The 21,171-nt window shown below is 38.8% G+C and overlaps 2 protein-coding genes across 2 annotated transcripts in view; one reads left to right on the top strand and one right to left on the bottom strand.

Moving 5' to 3' along the window:
* eno2 (enolase 2) overlaps positions 1–21,171 on the bottom strand; it is a gene marked incomplete at its 5' end in the record, with an annotated part of 167,193 nt that overhangs the window by 41,715 nt on the left and 104,307 nt on the right.
* LOC119425394 (cell division control protein 42 homolog) lies at positions 3,375–16,515 on the top strand. Its single transcript, XM_037692922.1, has 6 exons — positions 3,375–3,437; positions 5,585–5,689; positions 11,571–11,643; positions 11,856–11,965; positions 12,142–12,339; positions 14,432–16,515. The coding sequence occupies exons 2-6, from the start codon at positions 5,585–5,587 to the stop codon at positions 14,519–14,521; spliced, it is 576 nt and encodes a 191-aa protein (XP_037548850.1). The 5' UTR covers positions 3,375–3,437; the 3' UTR covers positions 14,522–16,515.

Here is a 21,171-nt window from a genome sequence, read left to right as displayed (position 1 = left end):
ATGGTACATGCTCTATTCTTCCTCTGCTCGACGGCCTGGCTGACATCGGGGACTGGGTGGCTTTAAATTTCTTAAGTTTCAATGAAAAGAAGTCTGAAGTCATGTTGTTCTCTCCCAACGACACGATCACGAACCACTGCATCGACCTTTCCGCTCTAACCCTGTCAGAAAAACAAAGAGTCACTAATCTGGGAGTGATAATGGACCCTTCCCTGAAACTTAACAATCGTGTAAACATGATTGTTAAATCATGCTTCTTCCAACTGAGGCGACTGTCTAAACTGAAGCCCATGTTGTCCAAAAAGAACCTGGAGACAGTAATACATGCATTCATTACATCTAGGCTTGATTACTGCAATTCACTCCTGTTTGGTATCAGTCAGACCTCCATTGCACAACTACAACTGGTCCAGAATGCAGCAGCCCGATTTTTAACCAGTACAGGCAAAAGAGAGAGGTGACAGGGCCTTCTCTGTAGCAGGACCAAGACTTTGGAACGAGTTACCTCTGCTTGTCAGACAGGCCCCCTCCCTCTCGGTTTTCAAATCCTGTTTAAAAACTCACTACTATTCAGTAGCTTTCAACACCAGAGGATCTGTGTTTTGATCCTGTTTGATTCACACACGTTAGTCGTTATATTAATTATCTGCGACGTTTTTATGTCTATATTCTGATTTAACTTCATTTTGTTTATTGCTTTGTGTGTTACCTGTTGTTCTGTCTGTACAGCACTTTGGTTGGCCTTGTAGCTGTTTTAAGCGCTCTATAAATAAAATGGTATGGTAAGTGAGGATGTTTCACCTTTCCCACTCACATTTTGATGTTGTCAGTCCGGGGAGTTGAACCGGCAACCTTCCGATCACAGGCCCATGTTCTCTATTCTTTGTGCCACCACTCCCACGTTGTTTAGATGATTTTTAACTTACTTTAAGTTTTATATGTATGACACAAACTGATAATTTTCACCTCAAGGCAGAAAACGTAAGCTGAAGTTGTGTCCGATTCTTTGCACATGGTTAAATGCAGTTGTTATTTAATTCATTTAAAATAATTTAATAAATAATATAAATAATAAATACAGTTTTGGAGAACAGCTTCAACACCTTTAAAGGTGTTGTGGTGAAGATTAGTCCTCATGTTCAAGAGGTCATTTTAAAATCATAAGATTAACCGTTTAGACCCCCCACCCCTCAGCATCTTGTCTAAATGCCACAGTTTACACCGTCCCTGATACAGACACATTTAAATGTGTTTGTACCTTTTAGTTAAAGAAAAAAAATCCACAGTAGAGTAATAACTTGTCCTCCGTGCAGGACGCAATGAAATCTCAAGACTATCAAGGCAGTCTGGAGCAAAATGTGCAGCCCAGTGTCAGAAAGCTGGTTCCAGTTGAAGGTTATGTGTCCTCCAATGGGATAATGAGCCAAAACACCCACAAATATCTCAAAACCCAAACATTGGAATATTCTGACGTGTCCTGAGACCTGATCTAAATCCTGTTGAACATCTGGGGAAGGAGCTGCAACATCTGGAAAAAGAGCCCTTCAAACCTGAGACAGCTGGAGCAGTTTGTCGTGAGGAGTTGAGCCAAAACACCTGGACAGGTGCAGAAGTGTCAGAGTCACACAGTTCTCGTGATTAAACGGTTGTGCAACAAAATATTAAGGATGTGATCCTTTTTTTTATCGCGGACAGTTTCTTTGATTTGTTGTTTCTGCTGAGCCCAAATGTAAAAGCAATGTCTGATTTTTAATTATTACTTTTGTCAGTAAGACGTAATTTTAGTGACCTTTGTGGGGTTTTTTTTTTTTTTTGAGAGGGTACATTCATCTCTGTCTATGTTTCCCTCTGAGTGAAATAACAAAAGGCCTGTACGCAGAGTCGTGTCCTTGCTGCTCTAAAAAAAACACACTGGTGCAGTTTCAGACTGCAGGATGACACTGATACACACTGACGGGCCAAAGGGTGAATCCAGTGTGTGTGACCTGGTCCTGCGTGGGTTTGCATTTGTGCATGTTTGTGTGAGCATACAGGTGTGTATGCCCACCTGTGCACACAAACCTGGACGTGCTCATGTGTTGGCATGGCTGTGTGTCAGTGTGTGAGATAATCTGTAATTAAATTTCTGAGTTTAATGGGATTATCTTTGGGAGACAAGCTGCACAATGTCCTTGACATCCATCCCTGCGGTTGGTCACAGCTGATAGACGCGCACATGTAGAGGAAGACGGAAAGAAGTGAAGAGGGGAGGAAAGATGAGGATGCAACAGAGGAAAAGCAGAAAGAAGGACAGCAAAGAAATCAAAGTGAGCGATGAAGTTTCTTGTGAAAATGAAAACAAAAAGGCTCTGAAAGGCTAAAAGAGCAGTGACTTGCATTGTAATCATCTCGTTTTCTGCAGAAGGTCAACTGGCCTTCCTCTCAGCGAGTTCATCCTCTGCCTGCAGCACAAACTGATGACCAGGACAGCCACAAATAAACAAACAAACAACAAACATCCAACTCAATGAGAACAGCTGAGAGAACATTTGACTCTGCTGTTCAAAATTTGGATCTTAATATCATCCAACTATCCATGTCTCAACTGAGAAAGCATATATATATATATATATATATACAAAGTATATAAGTATATATATAAGCTTCAGGTCTCTCTTGTAAATGAGTCCTCGTGGCTCAATGGGACTAACCTGTATAAATAAAGGTTGAATGAATATAAGAATGGTTAAAACTTTAGATTTTCTAGAAGAAATGTGCTTGGATGATTCATAGTTCAGTGAAAAATGACCTGACAAATAAAACCACTTTAAAAAATAAAAATGCTCGCAGAGAAGGTGGTAAATGATATGCTGAATGTATTAAAGCATCTAAAATGGTCAGCAGCAGAGAAGCAGGAACTAAGATGAAAACAAACAGGAACTGTTTGCTCCTTCACGCCCTCTAGTGATCACAGAGGATCTGCCCCACCTCTCAGTGTGTTAAACCCTCAGTCATAATGACTGCACTTATTACTTTTTTAATAATATGCATACATATCTTTAAACTCACAATGATAATGCCATTAGTATTTCACAAATATTGTGGATCTACATGTGAAATAGAACAAATGATGCTACTTTCAAGTACTCGTTAATTAAAATTTTTATGCCCTTGTTGCCTTTTTGGATATAAAATACAAGAAAGAACAAAAGCAAACAATATTTAAGTAATATGGACTTTTTACAGAATTAATACTGAAGTGTAAAAACATTACCTAAGCTCACTTCAGTCAGCTTTGTATCACTGGAAACTGAACGCATGTTTTCAATTTAAGCACGTCGCAAAAATTCCGGGCGTATTTGAACACAACGCAGCCATTCTTCCGACTTCCTGTCAGCGGAGACTTTACAGGAAGCTTTAAACGTACCACCTCATTACGAGAGCACTGGGTGGAAAAGGTAGGTTATTCGAGATAAATACATAAATAATAAAAGAAGAACAACGATATGGTTAGAGTAACTCTTTCTGATGTGATGGCTGTGATTTTTACTCGTCTTGTAGGTAATTATTTTAAACGGCTAACTTTAAGCTAACTGTGCTAATGAATCACTTGTTCCAAGATGTTTTTTTTAATAAACCAGAGCAACTAGTTAATTAATAATACAACTACACGAAGTTTATAGCTTTGTGTTATGGTCTTAATGTATTAAAATTGCTTTAAACGGTTTGTTTTGTTTAAAGCAAGGTTAGCTTTCTATCGAACTGAGATTAGCTTCGTTTCTAGTAAAACGTTCTTTTTTTTAAAAAACGCCGTCAGCTTTAACGTGTTTTGATATAATTTGTTTTTGTTGTTTTATTTTTTTTATTGGTTAAGTTTACGCTGAAGTGGCTGAAAAACTGAAACCTTTTGGGCAAAATAAACTACAAGCTCTAAAACGTAGACATGAAACAGTTTGAGCTCGATTGGTGTTACATTATTCAGTTACAATTAAGTTAAAAATGGAATGACAGAAACTTGATTTTAATTGAGATTTTAAATAAAGATTTTATGAGTATGGCCTACCTACTTTTCACATTAATACCTCTCAGATTATAAACATAAATCAGCTTTTAACAAGAGCTGAATCTAAAGTTTTAGGTTTAGTTTGAATGTTAGGTTTGGGCTGAACAAGGCATGACTGTGGTATCCTCAGTTTATTTTAAATCTCAAAATGCTGGAGAATAAAGGTGTGAATGACACTTGTTTTAATCTTACATTCTGCTGTAAAGGTGTGTTTTTATAGTTGAAGAGAAGCCGTGTGGTTTTAAAATGAAACATCAGGGTAGTTTAATGTAAAAGCAAATAAATCTGTCACTTATCATTTACTGCGTCTGCCAAACAGGACCAACTTGATATCGCAGATAACCGTGTGTGTGCAACAAACAAAAGTGCGTCAGAAAGACATGCTTGCCTCCAATTGTTCAGAATTGTTTTCACGCGAGTGTGAATTACCGTCGGGGGAATGTTTCCTGGTATAATCGTTGTTGTCGTCCCTTCACCCTGTGACCAGTTACCCTGTTCCTGACTCATCAGAGTTGAATTTTAAATAAATTGGCTCAGACAAAGAGCCACTGATGAAGTGGCATCCCATACCTCTCTACAATTGTCCCTCGTAAACAGGCAGCAGCCGAGGTATGGGAGCTGCTTACCGTCTGGGCTGTCACAGGTTCTCTCGTCAGCGGATGGTCAACGGCGTTCTACAGATCCACTGCCGTTTCCATCAACTTGTCTCACACTCACTTCCTGTTCATAACATTCCAGACAGATCTACATGCTTTCCATCCCAAAGTTACTAAAACGCGCCTGACGAGACAGAGAATGGCAGGAGTTTATCTCGTCAATCGTTTAGGTCGTGTGTTCCTGTGATCGACGTGCAACCTGTCCAGGGTGCGCGCGCCTCTCGCACAGTGATTGCTGGAAACGAGCACCAGAGACCCCCGCGACCTGGAAAGGAAGAAGTGGGTAAAGAGAAACTTCTCAAATGCAGCTCAGATTTCAAATTTGGGAGAAAAACAAACTATTCTTTGTATAAATTATATATTTTTTCTAAGATAATTACCAAATCCATCTATTTCTATACAATTCAGGCAGTTCCTATAGGTACCCACTAAGTAAACAAACAAAAAAAGATTAATTTATTGTGTGAGCCAAATAAAACCAAGTAAAAGATTAATTTGTTTACATATCGCCTCTCACCCAGTGACTGCTGGAGATGGGCACCGGTTCTTGCAACCCTGCATGAAAAACGGGTAACGTAACTAAATGGATGCTGGGGCTATAATAAAGCTACAGTCGACATAGAAAGATGTAAAAGAGCGACGTTTTGACGTGGTGCTACTGCAGCTCGTTCTTTCGGCTGCTCCCTGCCGATGGGAGAAGCCGAAAGAACGAGCTGCATGTGAGCAAACTCGCATAAATTATTTGGCAATAGTTTTACGCCGGATGTTCTTCCTGACGCAACCAAGGCTTGACCACCGAGCACCCGCAGACCCCTTTCAAACTTTAATTTCCTGTCCTTTTTGTGTTTTTCTTCTTTCGTTAACCGTCGACATGTTTCGTCCTCAGATGCAGACCATAAAGTGTGTGGTGGTGGGTGACGGCGCGGTGGGGAAGACCTGCCTGCTCATCTCCTACACAACTAACAAGTTTCCCTCTGAGTATGTTCCTACTGTAAGTAACCACTGGCACCACCAACAAGCTAACTTGACACTGTTTCACACTGCGAAGCGATCAGTACTGACACGAAGGGGATGTTTTCAAATGTGGATTTTTCTATTTGCGTTGTTTTCTTTTCATTTTCTTGTCTCGCAGGAAGTAACACTTGTTTACAGTGAAGGGACTAAGTAAACAAGTCGGTTAGCGCCACTAAAACACGTGAAACGTATCAAGCAGATCAACTTTAAAATAGTAGCTTAACGCTGTTTCTTTCTCACCAGTATAACCAACTTCTCAAGCAATGGATTACCTCAAAATGAGTCTTTCCTCATCCATTTGTAAACTTTTGATTTAAAACAGCGCTGTGATGAAAAGTTAAAATAAGCAGCCACTAAAAAGATAAAAGGAGAGCTGCTACCAGAACCGGCTGTGCAGTTGGACCATGGGTGCACATAAAATGTGTTGTTCAACAGTTGAAGCTGGAAAATGAAAGTGTTGGCAAATGTTGCCAGACGCTGCTGCATGAAGCATCAACTAGTTGCCTGTTTTGGGGCCATAATTCAACACGGAGAGATAATTTTTGACACGCGTGCGCCGTTTGTGTTTTGTCTAAATAAATAATCGCAGTTGAAATCAAGTGTTGTCTCAATCAAGACCAGGGAGTAAATTTCCTGCAATTAAACGGTTTCCAATGTCAAAAGTTGAGATCTGATAAAGTAAAAATATATATAATTTAAATATTAAGGATCGATCCAATTGATCTGGTGCTGCTTAATGAGAGCTTTAATGTGAAGGAAAGTGAGAACAAACTATCACCATCCTGAACATCGTCTAATATTTAGATAAAAACTAAAGCTTCTGGAGAAACGCATGGCCTTGAATACGTATTTAAGTTCATGAGCATCTCAAACGTCATCGGTTTGAAGTTAATCTTGTCGACTAAACCCAACAATTTTCTGTCAGGTCATCTGGACAGTTTCTTTTTTTTTGTTAGTTTTTTTGTGCTGAAACGTTTCACCTTCCATCCAGAAGGCTTCATCAGTCAAGGAAACGCACAACACAAAACTGATTCTTCCCCCAAACAGCTTACTCCAAAGTGGAACAAACCAGTTATGTTGGTGCTAAGGTGGTCTCTTTGGCACGCCCCCTCCTCCGGTGCCGGCCCTCGTCGACAGTCATGTCAAACTGGTTCAAAACCAACAAAGTCCATGCTCAATATCTGAAGCTGTCCTGATGACCTGACTGAAAGTTGTTGGATTGCATACCTGGATTATTGAGCATGGACTTTGTTGGCTTGTCAACTAAAACACCATCATTTGATCAATGTCTAAATGTGGTGCTCTAACTTGACATGTCAGAATGACGGATGTTTGTTTGTTTACTTATTAATAATCTGATGTTTATTCGGCATCAGTTGAGCTTTTTAAATTGGTGGCAACAGTCCGCCCTTCTGTCTGTTATAAAGGTTTCGGTCCGATTTCCATCTGAGATTATATCAGGATGAGGATTAAAATCAAAACTCCGAACATAACCTGTTCTGAAGCAGGTTATGCGTTCGTTATCTGTTACCATGGTGATGTAACCAGGTTCAAGTGATACAGAAAACTCTCTCTTTCGGCTCAGTTTATCCAGCTAAGCAGTTAATCTCACTTCATAGCACAACCCTGTTGGATCGTACGAAGTCAAGTTTGCGCCCGTCAGAAAACGTATTGTTGAGGGGCCGGTACGTCCGGCTGCAAGTGCCTGCACTCGCTGATTGGCAGCTTTACGGCCCGATGGCTTCGAGCAGACGGGCACTTTGTCTCCCGGCACAGTTTGATCTGAAGATTACAGAAGCAGCGGCGCTCACTTGACCTCTGCACCGTCTCTTACACCTACTTTCCTTCATGCAGCTTCTTTCACACAAAGTCACACCTCTATTTAAAAAAAACTGTTTTTTAAACTTCTTTGTTTTGATCCCTCAGCAACAGTTATGACTGTTTAATAGCTTATTTTCCTGTTGTTTTTATCACATACACAACATCCTCTTCCTGTCTGCATTATTCTATTGTTGGCAACAAACCTCTGTGTCCGCTCTAAAGCTTTAGCCTAAAATTTAATTCACTTTATGAATTTCCACAGCTTCTTCTTCTTCTCTCTTACAGATATTAGGACTTTTTGTTTCTGCTTTTAGAGAAATCACACCACAGCTGCGACTTGGTCAACTTTTTCACGGGACTAAAAGTATGAAAGACCGCCTGTTTCCTCTTGGATTTATTGTGTTGCTGCTGCGTCTCGCTGCGTTTCCTGTTAGTCAGCAGACCGACACCACAATAAGAAACCAGGAGAGAGGAAGTCCGTTCTGATAAACGTGTGCCTTTAACATAAACTGACGCGTTATTAGAATTAAGAGGAGCTTCTCTGTTCTTCAGTATCAGCAGTGATTTGAAAAAGCAACAGACGGGAAGTTTCTGTTCAGCTCTTTTCCAGTGGGTTTTTATTCCTGCAGCTTCTAGTCCGAGCTCCATTTGTCATTTATGTGCCGTCTCATCTCTGTTGTTGTGAACTAACTTCATTTTATTCATATAGTGGCAGTTTATCAAAAAGTATGATCTGAAAATATATCTAGATAAACCAATAAAAGCCATAGAAGAGTGTGCTTGTATGTAGTTTGCGTTCTAGTGAAGTATTAGTTTTTCTGAGCTTTTGTCGAAGCGAACAGAGCAACTTGATTTATTTTCATATTTCATTCATTTATTTAAGTCGGCTTCTTCTTTGAGGAAGTAAACGTGTCCTTAACTAAAGTACAAACTTGTGTACCTGCATGAACCGAGTGGCGTTTTTCCAATTTGTTTAGAAGCTGAATCTTTTAAGTCCAGAAATGATCAGAAAGCGTTTGATTAAAAAAAAAGATTGTAATTAACTAAAATGAGAGAACCTGGATATTGGAGAAAAAACTGCATCTCTAAAGTGTCTTAGTTTATACGAGTACACTAAGAGAATAAAACTCAAAACAACTGGAAGTTTTATTTACTAAAACACATTTAGGATTTTTTTTTTTTTTTTTTTTAATTGGTCAAATCATTCATCTTTTTTAAAAGGCATGAACTCAATAACTGTGCATACAAGATATTTGAACTGTTTGATTTGAAAGTTGGCACTTTTTTCAGCATAAAGGCCCAAACCTTTAGACCGTACGGTATAAATTAATACAAATCGGATTTTTAATTACAGTTTTAACAATCGTAATATTGCACTTTAGACCTGAAATCTGTTGAAATGGTAAATATCTGATTCATGATATTAAAATCAGGAAGGAAATTTGCCATCACAGAGATGCTGTTGATGCTTCAGTGAAAGCCGTTTCCTGTTGTTTCTCCTAAACGCCACGTCATGGAGTTTATGTGGAACGTGTCTGTGCAGTCGGAGCTTCGTGAAACCCGACAGGTGTGTGCAGGCTACAGCAGACGGCGGCGTGCTGCCGCGCAGCCCCGCAGGCGCAGCGACGCCCTCGCAGAGCTGAGGTTGGCAGCGTGTCGTGATCGCGCCGCGTGTTTTTTGTACACGAAGGTATAAAACATGCGAAATATCTGATCAGCAGGTCGATGTGCACGTTCAGTTTCAGTTCGTTTTGAAGCCACTTTAAACTGGTTTTACCTTCCAACACTTCTAGTTCTTAAGATTTCTGCCGACCTGTTGGAGAGTTTTTTCTTTTGTTGTCATTCGTTTACTGTAACAGTATACTGAAATGGAAACCCAAATTCTGACGGCTGTGACGTTGTTTATTTACGTTGTCAAGGAGACGCCATCATCATCAAAATGCTTGAAACCGCACCTACACAGTCGAGAGTACACGGCTTAATTTCTAACCTTTAAAACCTCCCACATCTCATTTCTTTAGTGCTTCAAGCAGCTCCATTGTTGCAGGCGTTAACCAACGTTTCCTACGTTTTATGAAATAATTAGTTATGTAATCAGAGCATGTGTTCCTCCTGCGCTGGGGCCAAACCTGGATGAACAACCACAGAAGCTATTCTAACATGTAGAAAGGTCATCGACTGATATATATAATACTTTTAAAGTACTTGTTAAGCAGAAATCTAACGTGACTCTGCTTAAGTGAATAATCCTACGCACCTGACTGCTCCGTGAACAAGTTCACAGCTTTGCTAAACTAAATGTTCAACATTTATTTGGACTGAAAATAATGTGAACTGAGGCCAACGTGTGTTTTTAATTAAATACATTGTGTTCGACTAAAAGGACAAAAGAAACTGGATTTTTCTGCTCAAGTGCAGTACGAGGGGTGAATAACTGCTCACGTTTGTCGCAGAATGGATTGGCACTTTAATTATTAGTTAAAACGAGCAGATTAGCAATTGAACCTAAATTAGCATAAATGTTGCTAAAAGCAAAAGGTTGCAGAAGTGTAGAAAAAAATCAAATAAAATGGGCAAAATTGTTAAAGCCAAAAAGTAGGTAAAGCCTGAAAGCAGCATAAAAGGACCAGTTTGCTAGTAGTAAACCGTCCGGAGTAAAATATATTTAACTTCTGAAACGAGTCGTTGTGCAGCTGCTGGGAGAGTCTGGGCTGAAAGGAAGATTCTGAGAAACATGAGCAGCTTTCCCTGAGTCAAATGTGTCAGAAAGTTTAAATGTGCTCAGTATTTAAAAAACTCAACCTTTTTATTTATACAGATTAGTCTCATTGAGTCACGAGGACTCATTTTCAAGAGAGACCTGTCTTACACAAACCACAGATAAGGTCCACACAATGCACACAAAGTAAAAAGCAAACAACGCAGTGCTACAAAACAACAACATCAAGCTACCTTATGAAACGAGGTAAAATACTAAAAACAGGAACATGTCTGCATTGATTGGTTTATTTATTTTCATTGAACATACAGTAATCGTTTAAAATCCTTTAGACAGATCAAAGTAGACAGCTTCAGATCTTTTTGCAAGGTGTTACAGGAGCAGAGTAAGAGGAGGCCTTTTTGATGAGGGACGCTGCAGGTAATGATGTCTTGAGAGCGCACGCTGTAGCTGCACTCGCACAATGGCATGAAGGCAGCAGGCCAAGAAGTGATTTAAAGATGAAAATGTACCAGTGAGAGAGTCTGCGTGAAGTTAATGATGTCCAGTTAACCAGTGAATACAGGGTGGGTACATCCAGTTATGAATCTTAGCGCATCGAGATACACGGCATCCAACATCTTCAAGGTGCTTGCAAGAGCATTCTTGTAAATAATGTCGCCATAATCAGTGGAGGGTAGGAAAGTAGCAGTGACGAGGTGTTTCCTAGCATTCAGAGTTGAGCAAGATCTATTTCTGAAAAAAGAAACCCAGTTTTAATTTCAGTTTCTTTATCAAGTTTTCAGCAGCTTCAAAGAGAGATGTGCATCAACCAAGATTCCCAAGTATCTGTAAGAATCCACCAACTCGGTAGGAACACCATTCATAAATAAGATGGAAAGAAGGACTGCTGGTACTGACTTCCTGTTTGAAAACATCCCTTTGGTTTTATCAGCATTTAGCACCAGTTTGAGACGGAACAAATCTGACTGGATGATGTCGAATGTAGACTGTGGAAACTGGAACACCTTAGAAACTGTTTCAGCTCCACAATAAACAACTGTATCGTCGGCATAGAAATGCAAAATGCGTCAGGGATAATCTGACCTACATTACTTATGTAGATCATGAAGAGGGTGGGTCCTAAGACTGAGCCTTGTGGTACACCATCACTGACAGTTAAATGACCAGTTTTATTTGGACATCGCATTAAAAAAATCTTAATTAAGCCCAGGGTTCTTATAAGTAAGCATTTTCATTTATTCCTAAATAAAAGATTTTCCCCTCCTCTTTTTTTTTTTTTTAATTTTTTTTTTCCCCCCCCCCCCCCCCCCCCCAGGTGTTTGACAACTATGCAGTGACGGTGATGATCGGCGGGGAGCCGTACACCCTCGGACTCTTTGACACCGCAGGTACAAATAAATCTGCTCATTGTTGTTTCTTTTTTTTTTTCCCGGATTACTTTGGAATCAAGACATTTTACTATGATTGTAACAATAAAGGAATAGCTGGTGTTGTGTATTCGTTTTTAAAATAATATAAACGTTTTGATCGCAGAGTTCAATAGTTAAAACTTGATATTTGTAACTATTTTAGCTGAGGCTGTTTCTGTCTCCCCCTGCAGGTCAGGAGGACTACGACAGACTGAGACCTCTGAGCTACCCTCAGACTGACGTCTTCCTCGTCTGTTTCTCCGTCGTATCGCCGTCCTCCTTTGAAAACGTCAGAGAGAAGGTTTGCTTAGCTTTCACTCAGATTATTTTATGCTCGTTTCAATTCACACACAAGTTCAGTGAAAATATTATTTTCTCAATGTTTCAAATGAATTATATTACACTAAAGAGTCCGCACAGATCAGCAGGGGTGCACTTTTAAAATGGGATTCAAACCTGAGCCGAAACTTTTCACAGTGGGTGCCAGAGATTTCACACCACTGCCCCAGGACGCCCTTCCTGCTGGTCGGGACGCAGGTGGATCTGAGAGACGACAACAACACCATGGACAAGCTAGCCAAGAACAAACAGCGACCTCTGACCTTCGAGAGCGGAGAGAAACTGGCCCGCGAGCTCAGAGCCGTTAAATACGTGGAGTGCTCGGCTCTGACACAGGTAACACATTTTTTACGTTTCTTTTAAAAACAAGAGTTAGTGTTTGCAACTCGTGCTGGTCTATGTTGGAAAAAGGGAGTAAGATTGTCTTAATTAACTTATTGCAACAATTTATCCAAAAAAAGAATAAAATCTGCCCCGAGCCGGAGTTCAAATCAACCATGTCTGCTGGTGAGCTTCACTCAAATTATTTTTATATTTTTATTAAAGCACAAACATGTTTATATCATCATTTTTTGCAGATTATTTAAATAATTGTAATATGTCCAACCAGTTTATAAATCAACTTTTTTTTGTCCAAATTATGCTCAAGTTTAAAAAAAAACGAAGCTAGATATGAAGAAAAGTCTCGTCAACCAGCGGCCCCTGGGTGCAGGATAACGTCTGGTTTTAGAGGCGTTGCATCGCAGACATGACAGACTAATTGAGTTGAGATTGAGTCAAATTATTTAATCTGTGTTGCCACTTTTCAAGTCTCGGCTGAGTTGTTGCTGCAGACTTCCGTTTGTCCCAGAAGAGTTACCGTAGCTTCCTGTAGTGGACACAAGTCGCTGTGGATTTGTGTATTTTTATACATATTTTTCATCTTTTCTTCTCTAAACCCTGATGAATATGACCAGAAGTAATGGAGTCATCATCACACGGTTTCTTTAATGATCAAACCATTGATTTGTGTTCAAGTTTCCACTGATGACCTTGATGCTAATCGTGTTAGCTTTTCAATGACATTTTCAATGTTAAATTAGCATTTGTGCTAATTGTTGGTCTGCAGTCTGTGATTGTATTTAAACATTAAACACTCTTTATGGGCATGAACATATATACACCGGTGTTTTTAATGTACCGTAATATAACGGGGAAATGAGAGAATTTGGGAAAAAATATTAAAAAATTAGTAAATTTGAAGGAAGTGGAAGTTGAACGTTGATCGGCTGATTAAAAGATACCTTTGAGTTTTTGTTGTGTACATGTACGAAAAGAACCCAGAACCTTTTCTACTTTCATGAAAATTTGGGGAGTTGTAAACTATTACACATTTCTGAAAGTTTATTTTTGAATACCTCAGATCTGAAATGTGACTTTTATATCACATTGGGCGTATTTAGTAAATTTATTACGCATTTGGAAATGAATCATCTAAACTGTTGTTTTGTTTTTAACACAGAATTTTCTATTCATTTGCAACTTCTTAACATATATTTATCTAAAATAACAGAATGAGGTAAATTGATTAAGCAGATGATGAACATTTGTCAAATATGGAGATTTTTTTTTTGTACGATTTTAGTTTATTGCCCGATGTGACAAATGTGTCTCAACGATATTTGACAAACCTATTCTTTATCAAATTGTTTTAGAAATGCCATCAAACCAGGTTATATGTGAGCTACGACATGTTCTCTAAGGATTAGCATCATTGAAACGGTGGAAACTCACCTTTGGTTTAACGAAAATAAACTTTCTAAAGTTAGCTTAGCGGCCACATTAGCTGCCCAGGTGCACCGAGACTTCGGAAATGATGTCGTCAGTTCCCAGAGTCCCTCACTAGTCACATGACTGAATCAGTAGATGTCACTTCAGGACTTCATGAGATAAAAGTTGATGTTAAAACTTAATAAGAAACTTTTCTCGCTTCTAAAAGAGGCGGTGACACCGTGGGTCCTTATGAAGCAGCGCTAGTATTCTAGTATCAGTGACAGTACATGTGTCCTTACTGCCTAACGTTATAAAATATAATTAATTATTAGGAATGTTTGCCGTATGCACATATCGTAGGATCCTGTGTACTTCCTGTCTGAATGGGACTTGATGCCGCCCACGATGAAAAGTTTCGTGCGACTGAAATATTTCCATGAAATTTCAAGATTTACTCTTTACTACTTTTTTTTGTGAAATGCTGGGAACCCTGTAGCCAGAGTCTTTTAAGTTTTAAGGTAATGACCAATAAATTCTGCTCATGCAAATGTTTAAGTTGGTAGTTTATTCCACTCGTTTGTTCACAACTGGAAACACTGGTGCTGTATTTAGTGTTTGTTGTGTCGTTTCACTCGTATTTCTCTCTCCCGTGTTTTTCTTTGTGCCTCGTTCTCAGCGAGGACTGAAGAACGTGTTCGACGAGGCCATCCTGGCAGCTCTGGAGCCTCCAGACATCAAACCCAAGAAGCGCTGCTTCCTCCTATAGACACGCCCGAGGAAGAGGAAGAGGAGGAGGACGGGGAAGAGCTCATCCTGTCCGGGAACAGAGGGAGGGTGGCGTAGACGTGTTGAAACAGTGCCTTCAGCCGTTGTGAGCCAACCGTGCTGGAACATTTAACTTCCTGATAGAAACGTGTCCTTTAACATGACTAACATACATGAACTACACTCCTCACTAACAAGGACTCCCCGCTTTCCCACTGGGACGAACAATAAACACTTGAGCCTCCGATTTCTTGAAGATGCAACAAACGAAGTCACGTTTACACCGAAACTGCAAACAGCCTCCACGTTCGGAGGAATAATTTAGAAAAGAAACGAGGCGCCGTTTTACAAATGTTTAAAACTCCTCCCTCTTTATTAAATACCAGCTTTTACTAAACTAAACAAGAAGCCAAAACTATTTTTTTTTTCTGTATATTATTTTTTTTGTTTTGTTTTATCTTTAGGACTTCACAGGAAAATATATTGTAATAAATTTTATAAGTACCAAAAGAAAGTTTTAAGTAATGCAATTATTACTTTATATGCACCTCCAATGATTCTTGGAAACTAAACTGTAATTTAAAGTGCAGCCGACATCGTATAATCCTCGTAAATCCAACAGATTGGGGTGAAAAAATCACTTTTTAACCATAAAATGTGTTTAAACGTTTCCAGTAAAAATAAATCTGTGCTAATTATCTAATTGTGACAAATCACACGTGGGACAGCAAAGTTCCCTTGAGCTGATTAGACAATCAGATTTAAATTAATCAGACTGATAAATAATTACCGTATTTTTCAGACTAAGGCGCATTAAGTGAAACGAAAACATTTTGTGCTCCGTGTAATATAAATATAATAATACATCAAATCTGTTTGAGGTCAGTAAGCACAGATTTAATACAGAAGGCGCACTGTTGTTGTTTGAGAAAATTAAAGGATTTTAAGTGTTTTATAGTTGGAAAAATACGGTAATCTGCTTTAATTTATGTGGGAAAAAGTGTCGGGTGAGTCAAAACAGAAACCAAGCTTTTCTATCGTCACTTTAAAATCATCTTTCTGTCCAAACGTGCGCTAATTATTGTGCTCGCATTTTAAATTTGCACAATCCGGGAACCGTAAGAGGCGAAACTTATCGATGTCCTCGGAAAGCGCTGCTTCCAGTGACGGACGTGGAGTTTTCAGGAGGAAGAGAGAAAAATAATCCCGATCGTTAAAAGGTGTAGAAGATGGCGGTCGAGCCGTAAAGTCTTCTGACGTTTCACAAATCATTCAGTTCAGTCGAAAACGTCCATGTTGCTCTGGAAATGCCTTAAACTCGGTCTGATCCTCAAACGTTACAATTCGTTAGTTTTATGAAGCGAACCCAGAATGTTCTGAGAAGGGAATAATCAGATTCTTGCGATTCTTTGGCCAAAGGTCGAATAAATCCATGTTTTTAGACAAACAAGCCCAGAAGCTCCTTGTGTCCCGAGTTATCTCTGAAAATCTGTTGGTTTGTTGCCGTCAGCGTCTTTTACGACAAAAGTTCATTCCGAGGAATAAAAGTCAACGATTGTGAACAAAATGGAGACTGAAGCATTAAATGTCGTCGGAGCTTCGTGACTTTGTGCCCGTTTTGACTTTAATAACTTTAAAAAAACTGTTTTTACTCGACTTTATTTCCCTTTGAAATGGTTTGAGATTAATTTTTCCTCCATAATCTGTTCCTGTTTATTCAGATGATTACGAGTGTTATACCGAGTTTGGCTTTTAGTTTCTTGGGGAACAATCTTCTTGCAGGTTTGTAGCCACTTTGACTTTATTTTAGGTATTTTGTATTATTGTTGCCAACAGAAGAGTCTGGCTGGGTTGGTTTGATAAAACTAGAAGATTTTTATGATAAGCGTTCAACAAACGAAAGAATTTGTTTAAAGCAGATTTTACACGGCAGAAGTTTGTGTTCTGTCTTGAGATTTGAACGTTTGAAGTGGTGGGGTGTTTTGAAATAAATTAGTATTTGAATTTTGATTGATGCCGACTTATTGCTTCACTTCATTCTGCAACTTCTCAAGTACAAAGATGTCAGCAAACGATGGTTTGTTTCTTTATTTTTTTAAATATCTTTATTAAAATGGCAAAACAAAAACATTAAAAGTTCATAAAATGCTGATAAATAGTTTAATTCTTCGAAATGAACAACAAAGCTGATTCTGAAACATTTCTGATTTATATTTATTTCCAGCTCTTTTAAGTTTTGCTGAAAATGGATGAATAAAAAATGCATAAAATTTAAAACCGTTTGCTGTAAAATAACATTTAAAAGATGCATTTGTAAATTAAAATAACAGATTAAATACTTAAATTGGATCTAAGAAACATACGATTACTTGAGATATATATTTTTATTTTATGTCCAATAAATGTTAAAAAGATTTAAGTTCAGTTTTCTGTCCTTAAACGAGTCGCTACTGCAGTTCCGCACAGTGACCAGCAGGGGGAGCTGTTCTCGTGCGTTCAGGGTTTACAGGATGGAAATGACCTGGACTCTGATGATTGGCAGTCTAACATGGGTTCTTCAGAGTGGAGGAGCACTGCTTGGTTCTTTGTCTGAGGGAAGGCAGTAAAATAAATAAATAAATAAAAACCTTAAAGCAAATGAACCGCTCAGCCACATCCTGCCTGGTCCCTCGTTCCCGTTCTTTTTTTGTCTTCCGTCTCTTATAATTTATTTGTGTAGCACCTTTCAAACAAAATGTTACAAAGTGCTTCACATAATCAATTAAAACATCAATGACATCAGAAACACAAATTTTCTTTTGTCTCAGCTGAATCGGCTTCAACTCAAACTGTTCTGTCTGCAGAAACATCACAGGACTCGTCGTTTTTATTCTGATACAGACATAATCCAGAATAATCTAACCATTTGACAGATTTGCACAATACCAGAGTGTGACTTTTTATTAATGAGGACATATTAACTTCAATCTGTCACATTGTTTAAAGATTATTTTAAAGGTTAAAAACTATTTGAATGTGGCTCATCTTTAAATGCGTTTGAGTTGGACGTTGCTGTAAAACTGTAAAACTCCTTAACAGAACTCTTGATGGGCGCTCGTCATGTTGACATTCATAAATAACAAAGATGGAAATCTCACTTTAGTCGCCGTTTATGCAAATTTTCCCCCAAAGCTCCACTTCTTCTAAAACCTGACGCGACTCCTTTTGAGAGGACGTGTGTGTTCGTGCCTGAAATGATTCGTTTTATTTTATTTAAGAATCTTTATTTCAGTTTTCTCTGCGTTAACTTGTTGTTGAACTCACTGAAATGTGAAACGTGAAGAACTTCGTTCTCTGTTCACTGACAGACGTTTTGGACTTTGGTGTCCTTCGGAAAACAAAACGCAGGTTTGAATAAAATAATAAATTTAATCTTGACTGAGAAATACAAACCACTGACACTCCAATTTATTAATAAATCAGTTAAACATTATTTTGCACTCTTTAATGTGATATTTCATGATGTCACACTCGTGTTGGAGATGCCTCAACAAATATCAGTAAAACAATGTCACTAGCTGTGGTGGCCATCTTGAACTGGTTCGACTCCAAAGATTAATCAAATAAATATATATTTAATAATTACATTTTGATAATTTCATTAAAATCCATCCAGTGGTTCATGAGATATTTTACTAACAGACAAAGTGGACTGCTAGTGTTAAGCAAACACGAGTGGCCTCCAGTTTGTGTTTTCTACGACTCTCAGCTACCACCACACCAAAGTTTAGCGTAACAATATAAATGTGGCTTCGTTGCCATTTTTTTATTTGCTACGGTTGCTTGGATACGGCGGCCATCTTGAATTTGTTACCCAGATGTACATTCACTGACCGCATGTTTCATTACAGAAGTTCATGAGATATTTTGCTAACAGACACACAAAGAATGGCAGAACCTTTCAGCAGCGGGTGAAAATTATAGATTCAGTTTTTCTGTTTCGATCTGACCCTTAACAAAAACTAGTACATTTGAAGTTCATTTTTGCAAGTATACTTTAAGTATATCAAGTATACTACACACTATACTTGTAGTGTACTAAAGTATACAGATTTAATACTTGTTTGGACTAAATTGGGACATTTTTATACTAAGTATATCAAATAAAGTTTATAAAAAGTAAACTTCAAGTGCACGTCCACATTTTTAGTATAAATACTTGTAGTACACTTAAATAAACTATTTGCTACGGAAAACACCGTAAAAAAAAAAAAAAAACAGAGTCCAAACTTTACGTTTGCGTTAGTGAGCATAAACTGTGAATGATTTATTTGTGTAACGTAAACTTGTTTTTGACGTGTTGGTTTGGTGAATAAAGACGTAAAGTTAAACGATTTCACCACAGGTGGACGCACAGTTTACATTAAACTGGTTTCAGACCAGTTTCAGATTCTGCTGGTCGACAGGCCAGCTGATGACAACGAGGCCTCCTTGTTTTCTTGTTGACAGTTTGACTCTGATGAATATTATTGGATGTCCACCTGACCTCATTATAAGTGCGTTGCCACGGGCGACCAACGTTAAGAAGAAGGAGGGGGTGAGGGATCAAGAAGAGTTGCATTGTGGGAAAGAAACCTGACCTCTCCCTCTTTTTTTTTTCTTAGAGGACGCCCACGTGCACACACACGCAGCCACACACGCGCAGCCACGCACACACGGTTTGTCTAAACAAAGATGTATTCCAGGAGAGAAAGCGTGCGTCGAGCCTTGTTGTGTTTGTGAACGACACTTTGTTTGTGGCTGTTTGTAAAGAAAAACAAACAATAAACAAAGACTCACGTGCACGTACAGTTTAGTGACAGTTGCACAGTTCTGCTCAATCATTTGATCTGGCTTCAGCGAGTGCACGTCACGCGCTGCTTTTCCTCACAGACTTTTAAGAAGCTGAGACAAAGTTAAAACTGTTTTATACTCGATCTCATGTTGCGCATGTGCTCAGAGTACGTGTTCGGGATAACTCTCAACGACTGCCACACCCAGTCTCAGCTCAGCATCTGTAAAACTGCTTCAGTTATAGCCAGTCATACGTAGGCTAAAGCAGTGGTTCCCAACCCTGGTCCCTGAGGAACACCACCCTGTTCCTCTGCTCCAACACACCTGATTTGGATGAGCGGGTGATTAACAGGCTTCTGCCGAACTTAAGGAGGTAATCAAACAACTTAAACATGCAGGACGGTGTTCCTCAGGGAGCAGTGTTGGGAACCACTGGAGTCAGTTAGCTGCGGTAGCCATCTTGAAAAGAAACTGTCCAGAAGACATGATTTAAGCTTCATCTTGAACTGTGTTCACTCCAAAAGTCAAACAGTCGTAGAAATACTTTCTTCTGTAAGTTTCATTAAAATCCGCCCGGTGGTTCATGAGATATTTTGTTGACAGACATGAGCAAAAACAATGATCATCCACCTTGTTTTCAGCCGCTGGGAAAAACTGTATAAATGTTTGATTTTCTGTAAAAGTAACAAAGTGTTAAACTATAAGTCACCTAAAATAAAACAATCACAGTTGTTGCACATAAAGTGTTTACAGCTAGATAAAAAAAAAAACAACTTTTAATAAATATAATCATAACTAATATGTGTTCAAACTTATTTTACAGTTTTTAATAGTCATGCGGTAGATGTGGCACCGTTACACAGGTCCACAACTTGTTCTCTGTGCCTTGGTCTTCATGATGATGTCACGTCCATCGTTTATGGAAATACATGAATTAATTTCTGCTGTTTTCATAACTTTCATAACTTTTTGTGTGCAAATTATCGCTGAAGTGTTAAAAAAATTAATGTTTTAACTCTTGGACCTGATGTGTCACAAAGTTTGTGCTGGTTTTATATTTTTGTCACTTTTTATTTGTTTTATTTGTTTTAGTCATTTGTTGGTGATTCGTTTGTGTTTTTTTGTCAAAGTGTTGTTACAGTTTTGTGTCGATGTGAGTTTTTTTGCCTGATTGTTGCATTTCCTCATTTTGTGCGTGTGCGATGTTGCATTCTTTAATGTAACTCGTGCGTTTGTGTTCTTTCTGTCTTGTTCCTATTTTGTGCCGTTGTGGTTTGAACGTTTTCTCGGCCTTTTTTGTTGTGAAAAGCGCACGTCGGTCTTGTTGATGAGCCTGTATTTTTATTTCTGTATTTTGGTTTCACTTTCGAGGATCTTTTTCTTTTTAAGTCGTCAATTTTAACCTAAAACTTGCGTTTTTCATTCTTTTTGTGAGCTTTTTCTGCAGCGCGTAAGTCATCGTTTACACAAACTTCAGTTTGTGTTTGTGTGTGCAGACAAAAACCCATTAACCTGCAATTTAGTGTGTGCGTGCATGTGCGCGCTCCTGTAAAGTGTACAGTGAAACACACATGGTGGTATCTTCATCTCTGACATAACTGGTTGCCATGCATACAGTGCGACTCTGACTATTATGGGGTGTTCTTTGTTTTGTCTTGACGTGCCCTGGTATGGAACAGGAGGGGGGAGGGAAACAGGGTGTGTGCGCGTGTGTTTTTGCAAATGTGTGTACATAAAGAGGGGGCTTAGGGGGGATATATCTATAATTTGGTGTGTGTAGTGGTATGTGTGTTGTGTGTGTGTGTGTGTGTGTGTGTGTGTGTGTGTGTGTGTGTGTGT

Source organism: Nematolebias whitei, chromosome 19 (assembly GCF_014905685.2).
Source record: "Nematolebias whitei isolate Nwh7 chromosome 19, NemWhi1, whole genome shotgun sequence".
Lineage (NCBI taxonomy): Eukaryota > Metazoa > Chordata > Actinopteri > Cyprinodontiformes > Rivulidae > Nematolebias > Nematolebias whitei.
This window is presented reverse-complemented; position numbering and strand designations above follow the sequence as displayed.